Source organism: Typopeltis vanoorti, chromosome 17, assembly GCF_054136105.1.
Source record: "Typopeltis vanoorti isolate ZY-2024b chromosome 17, IOZ_Tvanoo_1.0, whole genome shotgun sequence".
NCBI classification, from domain to species: Eukaryota; Metazoa; Arthropoda; class Arachnida; order Uropygi; family Thelyphonidae; genus Typopeltis; species Typopeltis vanoorti.
In genome coordinates this window covers 68374018-68389381 of record NC_143565.1, presented here as the reverse complement: position 1 = coordinate 68389381, position 15364 = coordinate 68374018, and the positions used below count along the sequence as shown (strand labels likewise).

The following is a 15364-nucleotide window of genomic DNA, read 5'->3' as shown; positions in this document are numbered from 1 at the left end:
AGCCTCGTATTTTGTGTTGAATACTATGGCTACTCCTTTTCCTTGATTATCATTGCCTGAATACAATATTTTGTATTTATTGCTTAGAAAGATCTCACCAGTTTTTGTCTTTTTTTGTTTCAGTCACCCCTATTACGTCGATCTGGTACTTATCCAATTCCTCAGCTATCTCCATTTTTTTGTCAATCAGGCTTCTTGTGTTGATCACACCGATCTTGAACTCTAGTGTTGTTGAGTTAGGGTGTCTTTTAGAAATTCTCTGAAATGTTGAGTATGATAAAATATTGAGAAGGTGCAATTTGCAAAGTCTTGTGGATAGGAGGAAGAGGAGTGATGTGTGTGTGTGTGTGTGTGTGTGTGTGTGTGAGAGAGAGAGAGAGAGAGAGAGAGAGAGAGAGATGTACAAGTTGGTAAGGAGTTGTTATAGGATTATCATTGAGGTGGTTTTTCATAAAATGTTGGGAGAACAAGAGACCATCCCTCAAGCTGTACAAGGAAGGTGTGAACAAGGCAGTGAGAAGTAGGCTTTCTGGATGGAGAGTTGTGAATGATTGGAATGCATTGCCTAAGAGTGTGGTGTCTACAGAGAATTAGAATGTGTTTAAGGCATGGTATAATGAGCTTTTATATGAAAAATGGACCCCTAGAAGAGTCTTTGACTCCATGGATTCTTAGGATAATAATAATAATAATTATTATTATACATCAATAATTCATTTAATGTCTTTTAGAGGATTTTTTTTCTTGAATTTTATTTATTCTTTTACATATTAAATAACTTAGGCCATAATTATCAGAAACAAATAAATAGGGATACTGACCCATGCATATGGAATGAAAGACATGCAAATACATTCACAGAAGGAAAGAAACAAACAGTACTTGTCAACACAATATAGTAATATATTAACATATGTTGATTAAAACATATATTTATTGAAAAGAAACATAAAGAACAAAAAGAGAAAATATGGTACTCGCAGTAGTAGCATATCCTTTTATTATTTTTAATGGAGAAATGTTTCTGCAAGCAACATTTTTGCTTATATATGTGCTAGAAACATGAACCAACTTCAAGACCATCAGCCATAGCAAACTTCACAAATCTGGCCTTGCATAACATGGAATCAACAGGATCTAATGACAAAAAGCCAAATTACTACATATATCCACAAATAAACATGAACAGTTATATAAAGAAAGTGCTGAAGCCTTATTTCATAGACCTAATCTTAATTGGTACAACTGTCTCACTATTCCAAAAGTTTGGGAAATTGTTATCCTCAATTGTATTAAATAATTATCTGGTATATTTTAATTTCATTTAATTAATTTTAATTTCAGCTGAATAGTTTTAATCCATGAATATGTGACTGTATGCATAAAGGGATTCCAATTTAAGCATACACAGTACTGTTTTTTTGAATTCAATTCCTTTTGTTGTTCGACACTTGTACTGATGATGTCTTATGATACATAAGATGAAATATTTACATAATAAAAAAGTTATTTACTGTGGCATACATGTTATTCTATAATTATGGATACCCCATATGCAATCCTGATTACATGGTACAGTATAATTCCTGCAACATTCCAAAGTCTTATAGTGTCCATGCCATACTAGGTAGCAGCAGTTCTTGTAGCAAGAGGAGGGGGGGGGGGTGAACTGAAAACTATTAGGATGGTTGTCATAATATTCTGACTGCACTGCATATATGCTGCAATAAGTATGGTTGATGGGGCTTAATAAAATTTGGGATTAAGATTCACATAACAAGGAAGCCATATGGTTAAATTTGGTTTCAGATGCTGCATTTTTATCTGCAAAATATTTATAACTAATATTAAATTCCATATACTGCACAAATGGAATTTAATGAAATTTGGACTTTAGAATCTGCATTAAAATTTGTTGTGTCATTTCAATGTTGATTTCCATTGGTTTACTTGTAGTTGCAAAAGGAGGCAAAGTGTCTATGTAGTGTCCATGCCCTACCTAGTATGGCATGGACACTACATGTTTAGAGTACATAAGCCAAAAATGAATCAAATTTTATAATTTTTGACATATCGATCAGAATTTTTTTTTTTTTTTTTTTTTTTTTTTTTTTTTTTTTTTTTACAAAAGTACCACTATGATCGAGCTTTTAAATAACACAACTTTGTTGGCCTTATGCAATGCTTATTGAAAAAAAAAAAAAAAAGATATCAATGAATGAAAATTTATTATCAGTTTTTACAACTGATAGCACATATAAATAGTTATATGAGCATACACTGTCTATAATTCTCATTTGAAATAATGAATAAAGAACAGCAATTTGCTAGCAAAGGTTGGTTGATTGGTAGAGCCTCTGCTACTAATGGCTTGCAAAAAGTTAAGCAAGTTTGAGCGCGGTTAGTAGTTTGAAGGGTGAAAATCATTTGACACTGTTGGCACACTCTCCCTCGATGAGTCTTTGGATTCCCTGGAGGCGTCACATAATAATAATAATAATTTTCTGTGGCTTAGTTCTTTTTTTTTTTTTGACACATAATTTCATTTTTGTTTGTAAAACGATTTGAAGTAATAATAATAATAATTTTTTCCCTATTTTTGGCAATAATTGAATTGTTTTTATTTGTAAAATTAAAAATAATCAGTCTTAAGTTCAAGACGAATTGCTTAAACTGTATGTTATTTATTATCATTATTTTTTTGTCTGTTATAATTCCTTTTTTTTTTTTTTTTACTGGCAAAACAATTTGAAATAATAATGATTCCTTCCTGGAATCATGTAATTATGAAATTTGTTATTTAGGATTACTTTTTAAATGTTGAGTGATTTCTATTAGGCCATTATAATAATAATAGGAAAATCAATTAGGGAACAAATGAAATATGGAACCACTTAATTTATTCAATATTATTATTATTATTTTCTTTTTCAGGCATCTCCAGGAAGTCAAGGACTTCTACCTTACCTATTTTTCACACAATACCCACCACATTTCTCCCTGAACTCATTCCCTGATAAGCATTCACAACTGTCTCTGGCAAACCATTCCACCCACTCACCACTCTCTAAGCAAAAAATCTAGTCCTCACACCCTTGCTCACCGCATTCCTACATAATTTTCAGGAATGATCCCTCTTCCCCCCCCCCCCCCCCTTGTTCCTCTCACTTCCTGCCTATAAAAACAATCCTATAAAAGTCTTTTACCAACTTTAATCCTTTGGTATCCTTTATATGTTACTAGAATACCTGTCTTTTCTGCCTGCCTTTGTAACTTATAGACTTTCACTCTGTCCTCATAGAGAGTATCCCATAGACCTGGCACAATCTTAAGTCACTTTTCTATGGATCCTCTCTGATAGCTTCATATTCCCAATGAAACAAGCAACCATACCTGCAAACAGTAGGCAAAATGCAGCTTCATTAAGGCCTTATAAAGATAAATAACAACTTTCCTATTATTATTATTTGGCACCTAAAGGGAGTCCAAGACTCATCGAGGGAGGCACCTATTCTACACTTCTCGGTCTCTACCACTCAACCTCATCCATCAATGGCATCGACTGTCCACCACCACCACCACTAGTATTTTTTACAGACAATCACAAACATCCATGCCCATGGTGGGATTCGAACCCACAGCCTTTTGACTGGAGAGCAGATATGCTAACCACTTGGCCAGTCAGGCCGGCAAGTGTGTTCTTCACCATCCAAGTAATCCCCACGAGCTAAATGAATATGAAAGTTTCTGTGGTTTAGCAGTTCTGTAGCTTCTGATGTTTCAAGATAAATAATATCAATACTTGAAGCTATCTACAAAACATCATGAGCTGTTTTGGCCAATTTTGCAACATGTCCTCTAAACTTCAGCTCCTCCTCATTACCTGGCCTCATCAATTTGTATCCATTTCTATCAATGTAGTATGCAACTTGTGTCCTCTCCTCTTCCCAAAGTGCATGACCTCATACTTGCCACATTAAACTGATAGTCATTATTGTTTGTCCATGTATGGCCAAAAATTATTGGGATCACTGAGACGTGGTTGACAGAAGGAGATATAATAACAGGAATAGAAGTAGCTGGGTATAGCATTTTCCGTCAGGATAGGAGGGGAAAGTGTGGTGGTGGGGTACTGCTTATGATAAGTGATGACTTATGCCCTCTAAGAGTGGAGGCTTTGGAAGGAAGTGAGACAAATGATTTTGAGAGCATATGGTGTGAGGCACAGGTAGACAAGACAGGATATTTAGTGGGGTGTTGCTACAGACCCAGGAGCACAGAGGATGGGGACCAGGAGATGTTTAGACAGCTAAGTTTGGCAAGTGCAAGAAGAATGATTGTTATGGGAGATTTTAACTACAGTAGTATAAATTGGAGAGAGGAAGATGCATGTAGCAATAGTGGAATGGAATTTCCAGAATTCTTGAGGGACAAATGTCTTAGGCAACATGTAACAGAGGGAACAAGAGGTTCAAGAGTTTTAGATTTGGTTATAGCATCAGAAGAGTTGATAATAACTGAGATGACATCTCTCCCACCAGTTGGAGAGAGTGACCATATGGTTTTGACTTGGAAAATGAATAGACATGCAGGAGTATCAAAGAGACGGGAACTTATGTGGAATTATAATGCAGGTGATTATAATAGTCTTAGACGTCAACTTCGGGAAGTTTCATGGAGGGAGGAATTGGAAGGCTGGGATATCGTTAGTGCGTGGGAAATTGTGAAAGAATATTTGTTAGCAGCAATGGTAAGTTGTATACCACGAGTGAAGAAGAGGACACAATTTGGAGTAAAGTGGATGACAAATAATATTAAACAGGAATTGCATGTGAAAAGGAGGCTATGGAAGAGATATAAGGAGACAGGTGAAGAGAGGATGCGTGAAGAATATAAGACACAGGCCAGAAGAGTGACTAGTGTGGTAAGGAAAGCGAAACTGGAATATGAGAGGAGATTGGCCCTAAGATCCAAAGAAAATCCTAGGGAATTTTTTAGCTATGTGGCCAGTAGGAGGAGAAATGACTGTGGAAGAATGATATTGTGGGATAAAAATGGGAATAGAGTGACTGATGCAAAGGACATAGTGGAATTGTTCAATGACCACTTTATTGGAGTATTTCATCCTGGAGGAGTCAGTTTTAATGCTAGAGGGATAGGGCAGGTCCAAGGTTTAGAGGTACAGGAGGAGAGTGTGTTTCAGATACTGAGAACTCTGGATGTCAATAAAGCTTTGAGACTGGATGGTATTTCACAACGAGTTTTGAGAGAATGTGCTAGGGAACTGACAGTGCCTTTAACCTAGTTTTTCAATGAAAGTCAGGCTTTGGTAAAGGCACCCAGGGAATGGAAGGAAGGTAAGATAGTGCCATTGCATAAGGGTGGTAACAGACTGGAAGTGTCTAATTATAGACCAGTCTGTGTGTCATCAGTAGTTGTTAAGATCTTGGAGAAAGTAGTGAGGGACCGTATACAGCACTGGGCAGATGAGGGTAATGTTTATCTGTGAGAGTCAACATGGATTTGTGAAAGGCCGCTCTTGTTTTAGCAATATGCTAGCCTTTTATAATAAAGTTACAAGAACATTAGATGAGGGAAAGGCATATACTGCAATTTTCTTAGACTTAGCAAAGGCATTTGACAGGGTGCCACATGATAAGCTGATATTTAAATTGCAACACATGGGTCTGGATGTCAGATTGGTCAACTGGATTCAGGATTGGCTGTCTGATAGGTATCAGAGAGTTGTGTATGGTGGAGCAGTTTCAAGGAGACAGAAGGTTACAAGTGGGGTCCCACAGGGCTCAGTACTAGGACCTATATTGTTTAACCTTTATATCAATGATGACATTGCCAGTGGATTGCAAGGGGATATTCAGTTGTTTGCGGATGATGTGAAGCTTGGAAGGATTATTAGTAATAGTGCAGATGTGGTAGCCTTGCAAGAGGATTTAAATAAGCTAGATAGATGGGCAAATGAATAGGGGATGTCAGTTTAATGCAGCAAAATGTAAGGTCTTCAGGTTTGGGGAAACATCGACGTGATGCTGCATACTCTATGGGAGGAGTTATACTGGAGGAAGTTGGGGAGACAAGAGATCTGGGGTTGATGATTGATAGAAACCTGAAGTTTAGGGGACATATTGCAAAGGTGGTGAAGGTAACACAGAGGATTGCTGCAATTATGAGATGGATACTGACCTGCAGAGATAAGAGGGTTATCATTCCGTTGTATAAGTCTCTGATCAGACCACACTTGGACTATTGTTCTCAGATTTGGTCCCCAGGATTTGAAGGGGATAAATTAACTGTGGAAAGGATACAAAGACGGATGACAAAGATGGTTTCAGGACTGTACAAGCATAGTTATGAGGATCGGCTGAGGGAATGTGGACTGCAGAGTTTGGTGGATAGAAGAAGGAGAGGCGATATGATTGAGACTTTTAAACTGATGAGAGGTGGTTACAGGGTTGACAGTGGGGAGTTCTTTCGCTTGGTTGAACAGTGGGAAGGAGTGATGACAAGAGGCCATCCCTGGAAGTAACGAAAGGAAACTGTGAGCAAGAGGGTGAGGAGTGGTTTCTTTGTGTGTAGGGTGGTTGAACCGTGGAATGCATTGCCTGATGGAGTGGTGGGAGCGAGAACAGTCAATGAGTTTAAGGAGTGGTATGATAGACTTTGTGTTTCTTAGGGAGGATCTCCCCTCGATGAGTCTTGACAGTCTTTATGTTCTTAGGAAGGTCCTCCCACGAAGAGTCTTTTGACTCCATGGAGGCCTGAATAATAATAATAATAATAATAATAATAATAATATTGCCAGCCTATTTAAGTAATTCGCATATCATCTTCATTAATATTACTGTTCCCAGTTTTCTTTATAGGCAAACAACTGGATATGTCCATTTAAATTGTTTCCTGTATCATTGATGTGCAAATTAAATTGCAGGCCTAAATACAGTGGCCCTGCAGTTACCTGTCTTCTCTTGGATAAGTAACCATTTCCTTTATCCAACTCAGCTGTCATTTCATTATAAAAAAGTGAGCAAACTATTGAGGTAATTCCTACCTTTTACAAATTGATGCTTCCCCCCCCACACACACAGAGTACAATATTCCTGTCCACCCATTCCTGAATTCTGCTTTTGCCTACTTCTCCAATATCTTAACCACCACTCCCAAGATACTGATCTATTTGTAATTTGTTATCTCTGTCTTAGAGCATCCTTTATGCAAAGGATCTATTTTACTCTATTTCGATTCTACTGACACTTTTCCATAGCTAAGATTTAAATTAAACAGCTCAGTCATCGGATATGCAAATTCGCTTACAAAAAGTAGAAGGGTAACCACTAGTGACCAGATCAAGATCAAGATAAGATAAGGAATCATGACGTGATTGGTTGTTCATTTGATGACGTCATGTTTGGAATTTCCCTGGGAGCATATGTGTCAATAATGTCAGTTCTTGTGTTTTGGTTCGCGTATGGGATTATGGGTGATGGTAGAGATAAGGATTTGTGTTGTGATTGGTGGTGCACTTCTGACCAGATCAAGATCAAGATAAGATAAGGAATTGTGACGTGAATGTTTGTTGTTATCAGATAAGTGACGTCATTTGTTAGTTGTAAATAAGTGACATTATTGTTTTGAATGGAAAGGAAGATATTTTAGCGGATAAGGAATCATGTCGTGATTGGTGGGACACTTTTAACCAGATCAAGATCAAGATAAGATAAGGAATCGTGACGTGAATGTTTGTTGTTGTTATCAGATGAAGATAAGCGACATCATTTGTTAGTTGTAAATAAGTGACATTATTGTTTTGAATGGAAAGGAAGATATATTAGTGGATAAGGAATTGTGTTGTGATTGGTGGGACACTTCTGAACAGATCAACATCAAGATAAGATAAGGAATCATGACATGATTGGTTGTTCATTTGATGACATCATTGTGTGCGACGTCATGAGTTTGTAATGTTAGGAATTTCCCTGGGGGCACACGTGTCAGTGACGTCAGTTCTCGTGTTTTGGTTAGTGTATGGAATTATGGGTGATGGTAGAGATAAGGATTCGTGTCATGATTGGTGGTGCACTCCTGACCAGATCAAGATCAAGATAAGGAAATGTGATGTGAATGTTTATTGTTATCAGATGAAGATAAGTGACGTCATTTGTTGTTGTCAATAAGTGATGTCATTTGTTAGTTGTAAATAAGTGACATTGTTTTGAATGGAAAGGAAGATATATTAGTGGATAAGGAATTGTGTCGTGATTGGTGGGACACTTCTGACAAGATCAAGATTAAGATAAGGAATCCTGACGTGGATGTGTGTTATTATAGATCTTGGAATGTTTGGAATTTCGCTGGGGCCCTCGTCTGTCAGGAACATCATGTAGTGTGTTTGGCTCGCTTAATGCATTGTGGGTTATTATTTAGAGATAAGAATCATGATGCTATTTGTTTGGAAATTTCTGGGAAAACATATGTCTCTCTGTGATATCACATAGTGTTTTGGTTTGGCTATGGAATTGTGGGTGATGTTTTTGAGATATCTTGGAATTTTCCCAGGGTGACACACATCCATCATTGTTGTCGTGTTTTGTGTTTGGTTAGATGGCTGTACTAATTTTCCAATACATTTTGGGGTATTTCTTTCCTGTTAAAGGGTGGAAATTCTTAGAGCAGATTCATGATGGTGGCTGTGTTTAGGCTTTTCTGAATAATTTATTTATATGCTGGTATCCCTCAAACATACACTTTTTTTTTGCTCCGATGTTATCACTATCAGTTGGAGGTGACATCACTAAAAGATTATTGGCAAATGGCAACCTCTTTTTCGAATTTACGTTATCTTGTTTACAAATGTTTGGGTATTGGTTTTTTTTTTAGTTTATCGTGAAGAGAAAAACCAAACGGCATTTTAAAAAAATAAATTAAAAATAAACGAGACTAAAAGGCTTACAATAATTTTTTTGTATGTAGTCTAGAAATTCTAATGATAATTTAAATTTACTTACACTTTCCAGAATGATTCTTCTTAATGCAAATAGATATTCCAAAATAGTTGAATTTTTATCCACACCACAACACACAAAAACACAATCTTGAAAGAATGAAATTTCTGTAATAACCTGAAAAGCTATTTGACTTTCATTCCTTAGATTTTCTCTCCATTTAGTACACTGTTAATTCCTTAGCATTGGGTCATACTATGTTTTTATTCCCAAGGTGGTGAGTAACTTCAAACTTTCTTTTGCTGACTAATATATCCGCCAGCGATCGGTAATTGTTGTGTCTACTTGTGAACTTTTCTGACTGGTGGGGATTGGAATTCTCCTGGTCTTACTTGAGCGTTTGATAATACTTCCCACACGACAATCTGAACGTCACCTTTTTCATGACTCATATTCTCCCTTTGATGTTTTGCACGGTATTATAAGTCCGGGGAAGTACGGCTGTTTTTCTAGTGTAAAATTCTTATGACACATATCCTAAAATTATTCATTCCTGATTAAGGATTTTATACACATTGCTTTCAAGTAGATAGGTTGTTTGTTTACATTTTGTGTAGCTAGGAAATTGAAATTTATTTCAAATGAATATTAGCTCTGTAATATATATATACGTTGTTAATTTCTATGTTACCTTTTATTTGACTGTAATATTATTAACAAATTGTATTTACTGAATCTAACATACAGAAATTAAATAAAGTGAAAACGACGGTATTTTTTTTTCCCCTTATTCTTCTGATTTCACATTTGCGCTGATGTTCATAGTGTATGATTCCCCACCGGTGCTTACGTATAATTCACGCGATTTTTCTCCATGTGACATTTCAAAACAAGTTGAAATATGGTTTTTACATAGTTCAATTATGTAAAACTCATTTCTGTTAGTACCAATTGACTTAGGTCCTCTCAGCTCAACGTTTATTTCACAGTGGGGATATTTATATATATATATTAACACAATTATTATATTAGATATTCTTTCCAATACAAATAAATAATTATTTATTCTTATTTCAAATGAAAATTAGCTCAGAAAGAAAGAAAAAAAAAATGTTTACCCTCAAATAAATATTTATGATTACAGCAAACAAGAAATTCATCAGCTTTTTCAAAGTTTTGAAATTCATGCAAATATTGTTTTCATCATTTGGTATCATTTAAATGAAGAATGAGTATGGCTATTAAGTTCGTTAATGTTTTTTTTTTTTTTTTTTATTTTCTCTTCCAATGATGAGTATTATTTGATATATGCATGTTGATTCACTTGTTATCTGCATGCTATGATACCTTTTTTTTTTTTTCACTTTTCAGGTGAAATATTCTCCACTAAAATTCTGCCTATTAATTTAATACCCATTTCCTTTTTCTTCCAAGAGTTGAACCAGTTTCACTGAGTGGATTTTCAAAAAAAAAAAAAAAAAAGTCTCTGGTTAGTTTGTGCCATGAAATTTTACAAGGAGAAAAAAAAATGTCTAAATTGTTTCCTATATCACTGATGTGCAAATTAAACTGCAGGCCCAAATACAGTGCACTGCAGTCACCTGTCTTCTCCTGGATAAGTAGCCATTTCTTTTATCCAACTCAGCTGTCATTTCATTATAAAAAAGTGAGCAAACTATTAAGGTAATTCCTACCTTTTATAAATTGATGCCCCCCCCGACACACAGAGTACAATATTCCTGTCCACCCATTCCTGAATTCTGCTTTTGCCTACTTCTCCAATATCTTAACCACCACTCCCAAGATACATCCTTTATGCAAAGGATCTATTTTACCTTTTTTCGATTCTACTGACACTTTTCCAGAGCTAAGATTTAAATTAAACAGCTCAGTCATTGGAGCTGCAAATTCGCTTACAAAATCGTGTTATACACAGGCTTATATCTCATATAATCCGATAGTTGCATTTGTATTAAAGTTCTGCAATATCCCAAGCACCACCAATTCATCTACCTCTATTATCACATCAGTTAATGTTATATCCAGCTGCAATATCTTCACCGGTATACACTTACAAAATAATCATGTAATAACTGAACAATCTTATTTGCTTCAGTTACCTCTCTATCATTAGCACTTGTTAAAAGTAATCCCTCCATAGTTGTTCCTTTTACATGCCTCACAGAGAAAGAACTCTTTGGAATTTTCTTTAGCCTGCTTGGCTAGCCTCTGCTTATAATCAGTTTTTGACTTCCTTAAGATACTAGTCACCTTTCTGACTTGTGCCTTGTACTACTCATGACCTTGGTGATTGCCTTTCTCTTTATATACTCTCCAGATTTTTTTAAATTTTTTTATTGAGTAACTCCCATTTAATGATGCAATTCATCCAACTCCTACCTTGCTTATCCAATTGACTTTGGATATACATTCTGACAATGCTTCCTTCAAACACCCCTTGACTATATTCCATGCCCTACTAACATCTTTACCCAATTCTAACATCATTCTTATGCCATGAAAATGCTCCAAATTGGGTCCTCAGTTTGTCATAATCACCTGCTTTGTCTTATGTCATGACTGCACAATCATTTCACTCTCCCCAATCGGGGAGGGTGGGCAATGTTGCTATATATAGCCAAGTCCTCTGATGCTATCACCAGATCCAGCACTCTAGTCCCTCTCCAAAAGCCAGCCTGGTTAGCCAAGTGGTTTGTGTATCTGCTCTCCAGCCAAGAGGCTGTGGGTTCGAATCCCACCATGGGCATGGATGTTTGTAATTGTCTTACTTACTCTGTGTGGAAAAGGCATCTGTAACCCTACCACTGCTTCCAGCAGAAGGCATCAGTTCCAAAAACTTGATGAGGTACAGGAGTGACCATATGCCATCTACAGATATCAAATGTGAAAAAAAAAAAAAAAAAAAGTCCCCTCCATTATATGCTGTCCAAGGTAATTATCTCTTAGTTGCTGTATAAATTCCATTTTCTTCCCCCCATGTGACTGTTCTTCCTTCCAATCTGCATCAGAATAGTTGGAGGTCCCCCATAATAACTACTCATCTTGTGTCCATCATTTTAATTATCACAATGAGAACATTGTGATAATTAGAACTCTATCCCTTGGCAGAAACTAACTCTTGGCCCCTATCTCACACCAGATAGCCTCAAATGCATTGTCTTCAGAATTCCCAACTTCCTTTGAACTCTTATCCTTTTTGGCATCAATTCTTCTGTTGTCATTATCAACAGGGGAGAATTCTCCATGCTTGCTATGCTTGCTGCACAAGCTCATTAATTGAGAAAGAAGTAATATTTATTTGTTAATAAATGCATGCATTTATAAGTTCCATTTAGGCTTTTATTTTTGTAGACAGAAGATGTCTTAAGCTTGCGCTGCAATAATTGAGCTTTACGTTGTATATCAAAGGCCGATGCTTGCTCATCTAGTCAAAGCTACCTTGGCTTGTTCGGTTGTAGGAGCTTCCCGGTCTTTGCAGCAGCACTGTGATTTCATGCGTGCGCATTGCCATTTCACGTCATTGTAGTCAATGTCGTGAAAACGTCACCTTAAACAGTCAATGTAGCTCTAGCCAGTGAGCTTCAGCCAGCCTTTACAAGCGTGCATGTTGCTTGGTAAAATTAACTTACAACCAACTTTTTATGACGATGTTATTGACCAGTTCATAAAGAACCGTAGGGTAGAATTTGTATTCAAGTAGCTAAATTGAAAAAGATAGCATATCATTTATAAAATAAATGTATTATTTGTATGATTAAATGTACATAAATTTCTAAATATACAATTTTAAATGGTCAGTAATTCGTTATTCCACTGATCAGACTTCAATCACACCTCTCACTCCCTGAATGATAACAAGAGCAAGAGTGAATTTCAAGACCAGCATTCGCCCCTGATTATCAAAACCCTGTCTTCATATTCCGTTACTTCAGCCCTCACTGATTGCATTCTATCACTACATTCAGAGCAAAATAGTTTTCCATTCCCTCTAAACTTAACTTTTAAATTCTTAAAAATGAAACAAATGTGAAACGAATACAGCACTTTAATGAGAATTATAAGTCCATTCCATTATAAATTTAGCATAACTTACTTTTAATGGAGGAGGAGTAAAAACTGACCCTTGTGGAATTTTCCACTCTTTATTGCAATCCATAAGATACAGATCCATATCAGTTCTATTTATAAAAAATGCCCAAGGCTTGACATCTAGTAATATCGTGTTGCATCCTGGCAACCACTGAGATAAGGACACCTATATAAAAGACAAAAAAAGTTGCTCATCCTATTATATGCTTTAAACTACAGCTACCAAGCATTAAACAATTCAGCAAGCTTAGCCCTCTCCCCAGCAAGAATAGTGTACAGACTTGATATTGACACAGAGTAATGACCATTCTTCCACAAGGAATACCATCAGTTCTAAGTAATTCTGGCAAGAATCCTAAGAACAGGAATACCTCATTTACACAGTTTAGAATAACATGCTTTTCAAACTAACATGTTAGTAAATTGCTAAAACAATTTATTTAATAAAGGTTAAAAATTCTCTTACACATTTGTAAGTTGGGATTCGAACTCAGAACAAAAATTTGTGTAGTAGGCGGTATTACAAACAAAACCGCTGTTAATTTTTTTGCTGGCCTGGTTGGCCAATTGGTTAGTGTATCCGCTCTCCAGCCAAAGGGCTGCGGATTCGAATCCCACCGTGGGCATGGATGTTTGCGATTATCTGTGAAAGCACTAGTGGTGGTAGTTGGCAATAGATGGCATTGGTGTTTGATGATGAAGGTTGGTGGAAGAGTGAGATGTAGAGTTGTAGAGTTGATGTCCTCCCTCGATGAGTCTTTGGACTCCTTGGAGGTGTGATATAATAATAATAATAATAATTTATGCCAGTCTAGACAATACTTCTGGAACTATCATTGACCTAAGGCTAGACATGGCATTATCGTATCACTAAACACACTACAAAGACAATTAGAGTTTACATACCCTGTCAAGTGATCATTAGTGTAATTAGAGAGAACTGGAAAATTTTATTGTAACATTAAACATAACATCTAACTATATTTGTCATAACATTCATATTTTCAGTTGCAGAAAATATATGGTAATCTATTTATGAGGCAGTCTCTGGGTGAAGAAAGCAAAGATTTATTTTTATTATTATTATTTTGTGACACCTCCAAGGAGTCCCAAGACTCATCAAGGGAGGACACCTATTCTACAATTCTCCATCACCACCACTATATCAAACCGCTACTACCATCACCATCTACTGTTCACCACCACTAGCATTTTTTGTCTGTAAATTGCATATGTTCTGAAGGGCTGATTTGTCTGTATCTGGAATGAAAAACCCGAGTTTCCAAGAGAAGAAACCCTGCCACCTCCATATGAGATTGGCTAACTCACCTTCACTTGAAAAAAATCCATGTAAAGATTCCTCTCATCATGATGAGAATTGAACTTAGGCCTTTTCCAATCGAAAAATTGGAAAAGGCAAATCAAACGGTACATTGCACACTTCGATTGGTGCAATGTACCGTCATTCTTTATATATATATATATATAACTGTCTTAATGATAAAATTGGTATATCATTAAGACAGTTATAAAATTTAACTGAAAACATTCAAACTAGCAAGCCATATATAGCAAATTGTATAATCCCCCCATCCATCCTATTATGCATAATGATTTAAATGAAAATGTGATGGTGATACACACACACACACAACATTAATTTTTAAGGCTTAATACATGAAAAGAACTCTGGAATGGGTGATTCAAGCAACTACATGAAGCAAGCCAATTACACTGATGGAATTCTAGAAAAAGTATAATATATATAGTATAGTTACAATGTAACTATATCAAATATAGTTACATTGACAATAAAAACAAATGTATTTTAAAAAATTCAGTAAAAATTTTAAAAGCCCATGGATGAGTTAATTTTTTTTTTCATTGCTTATTCGTCAGCTTGTCGAGAGCTCCTGAAAAGATTAGCAGTATTTTGTGTTATGAATGGCAATTTTACTAGAATTTTACGTAGTATTGTTTGCTTTTTGTTTCTTGGTGTGTCTGTGCAATTTTTGTGTGTTTTCTGTGTTATTTTAATTATTATTTTTAAGATAAGATAGCGTACATATGGCACCGATAAAAAAAAATGGCGGCCAGGTCGCCATGTTTGTTTAAGAGTTTTGATGTAAACGATTTTGTGCAATGCGCTGTCTGTGAGATGTATGCTTTGCGAAGAGCAATGGGAGTCTGGTTAGATGATGATAGTGAAGTTAATATGTGCAGAAAGTGTAAGGAGAATGAGGATCTCAAGCATGTTTCGGGTGGCGAGAGTGATATCGTTAACGATAGTCAGAATG

The 15364-nt window shown here is 36.0% G+C and overlaps 1 protein-coding gene across 1 annotated transcript in view; it reads right to left on the bottom strand.

The window, feature by feature from the left end:
- The window catches only part of Vps13B (vacuolar protein sorting 13B), a 1316993-nt gene that overhangs the window by 259618 nt on the left and 1042011 nt on the right, over positions 1–15364 (bottom strand). Inside the window, exon 40 of the mRNA XM_090406926.1 lies at positions 13072–13233. Within this exon, the coding sequence (XP_090263052.1) occupies positions 13072–13233 (162 nt within the window). The remainder of the gene's footprint in view (positions 1–13071; positions 13234–15364) is intronic.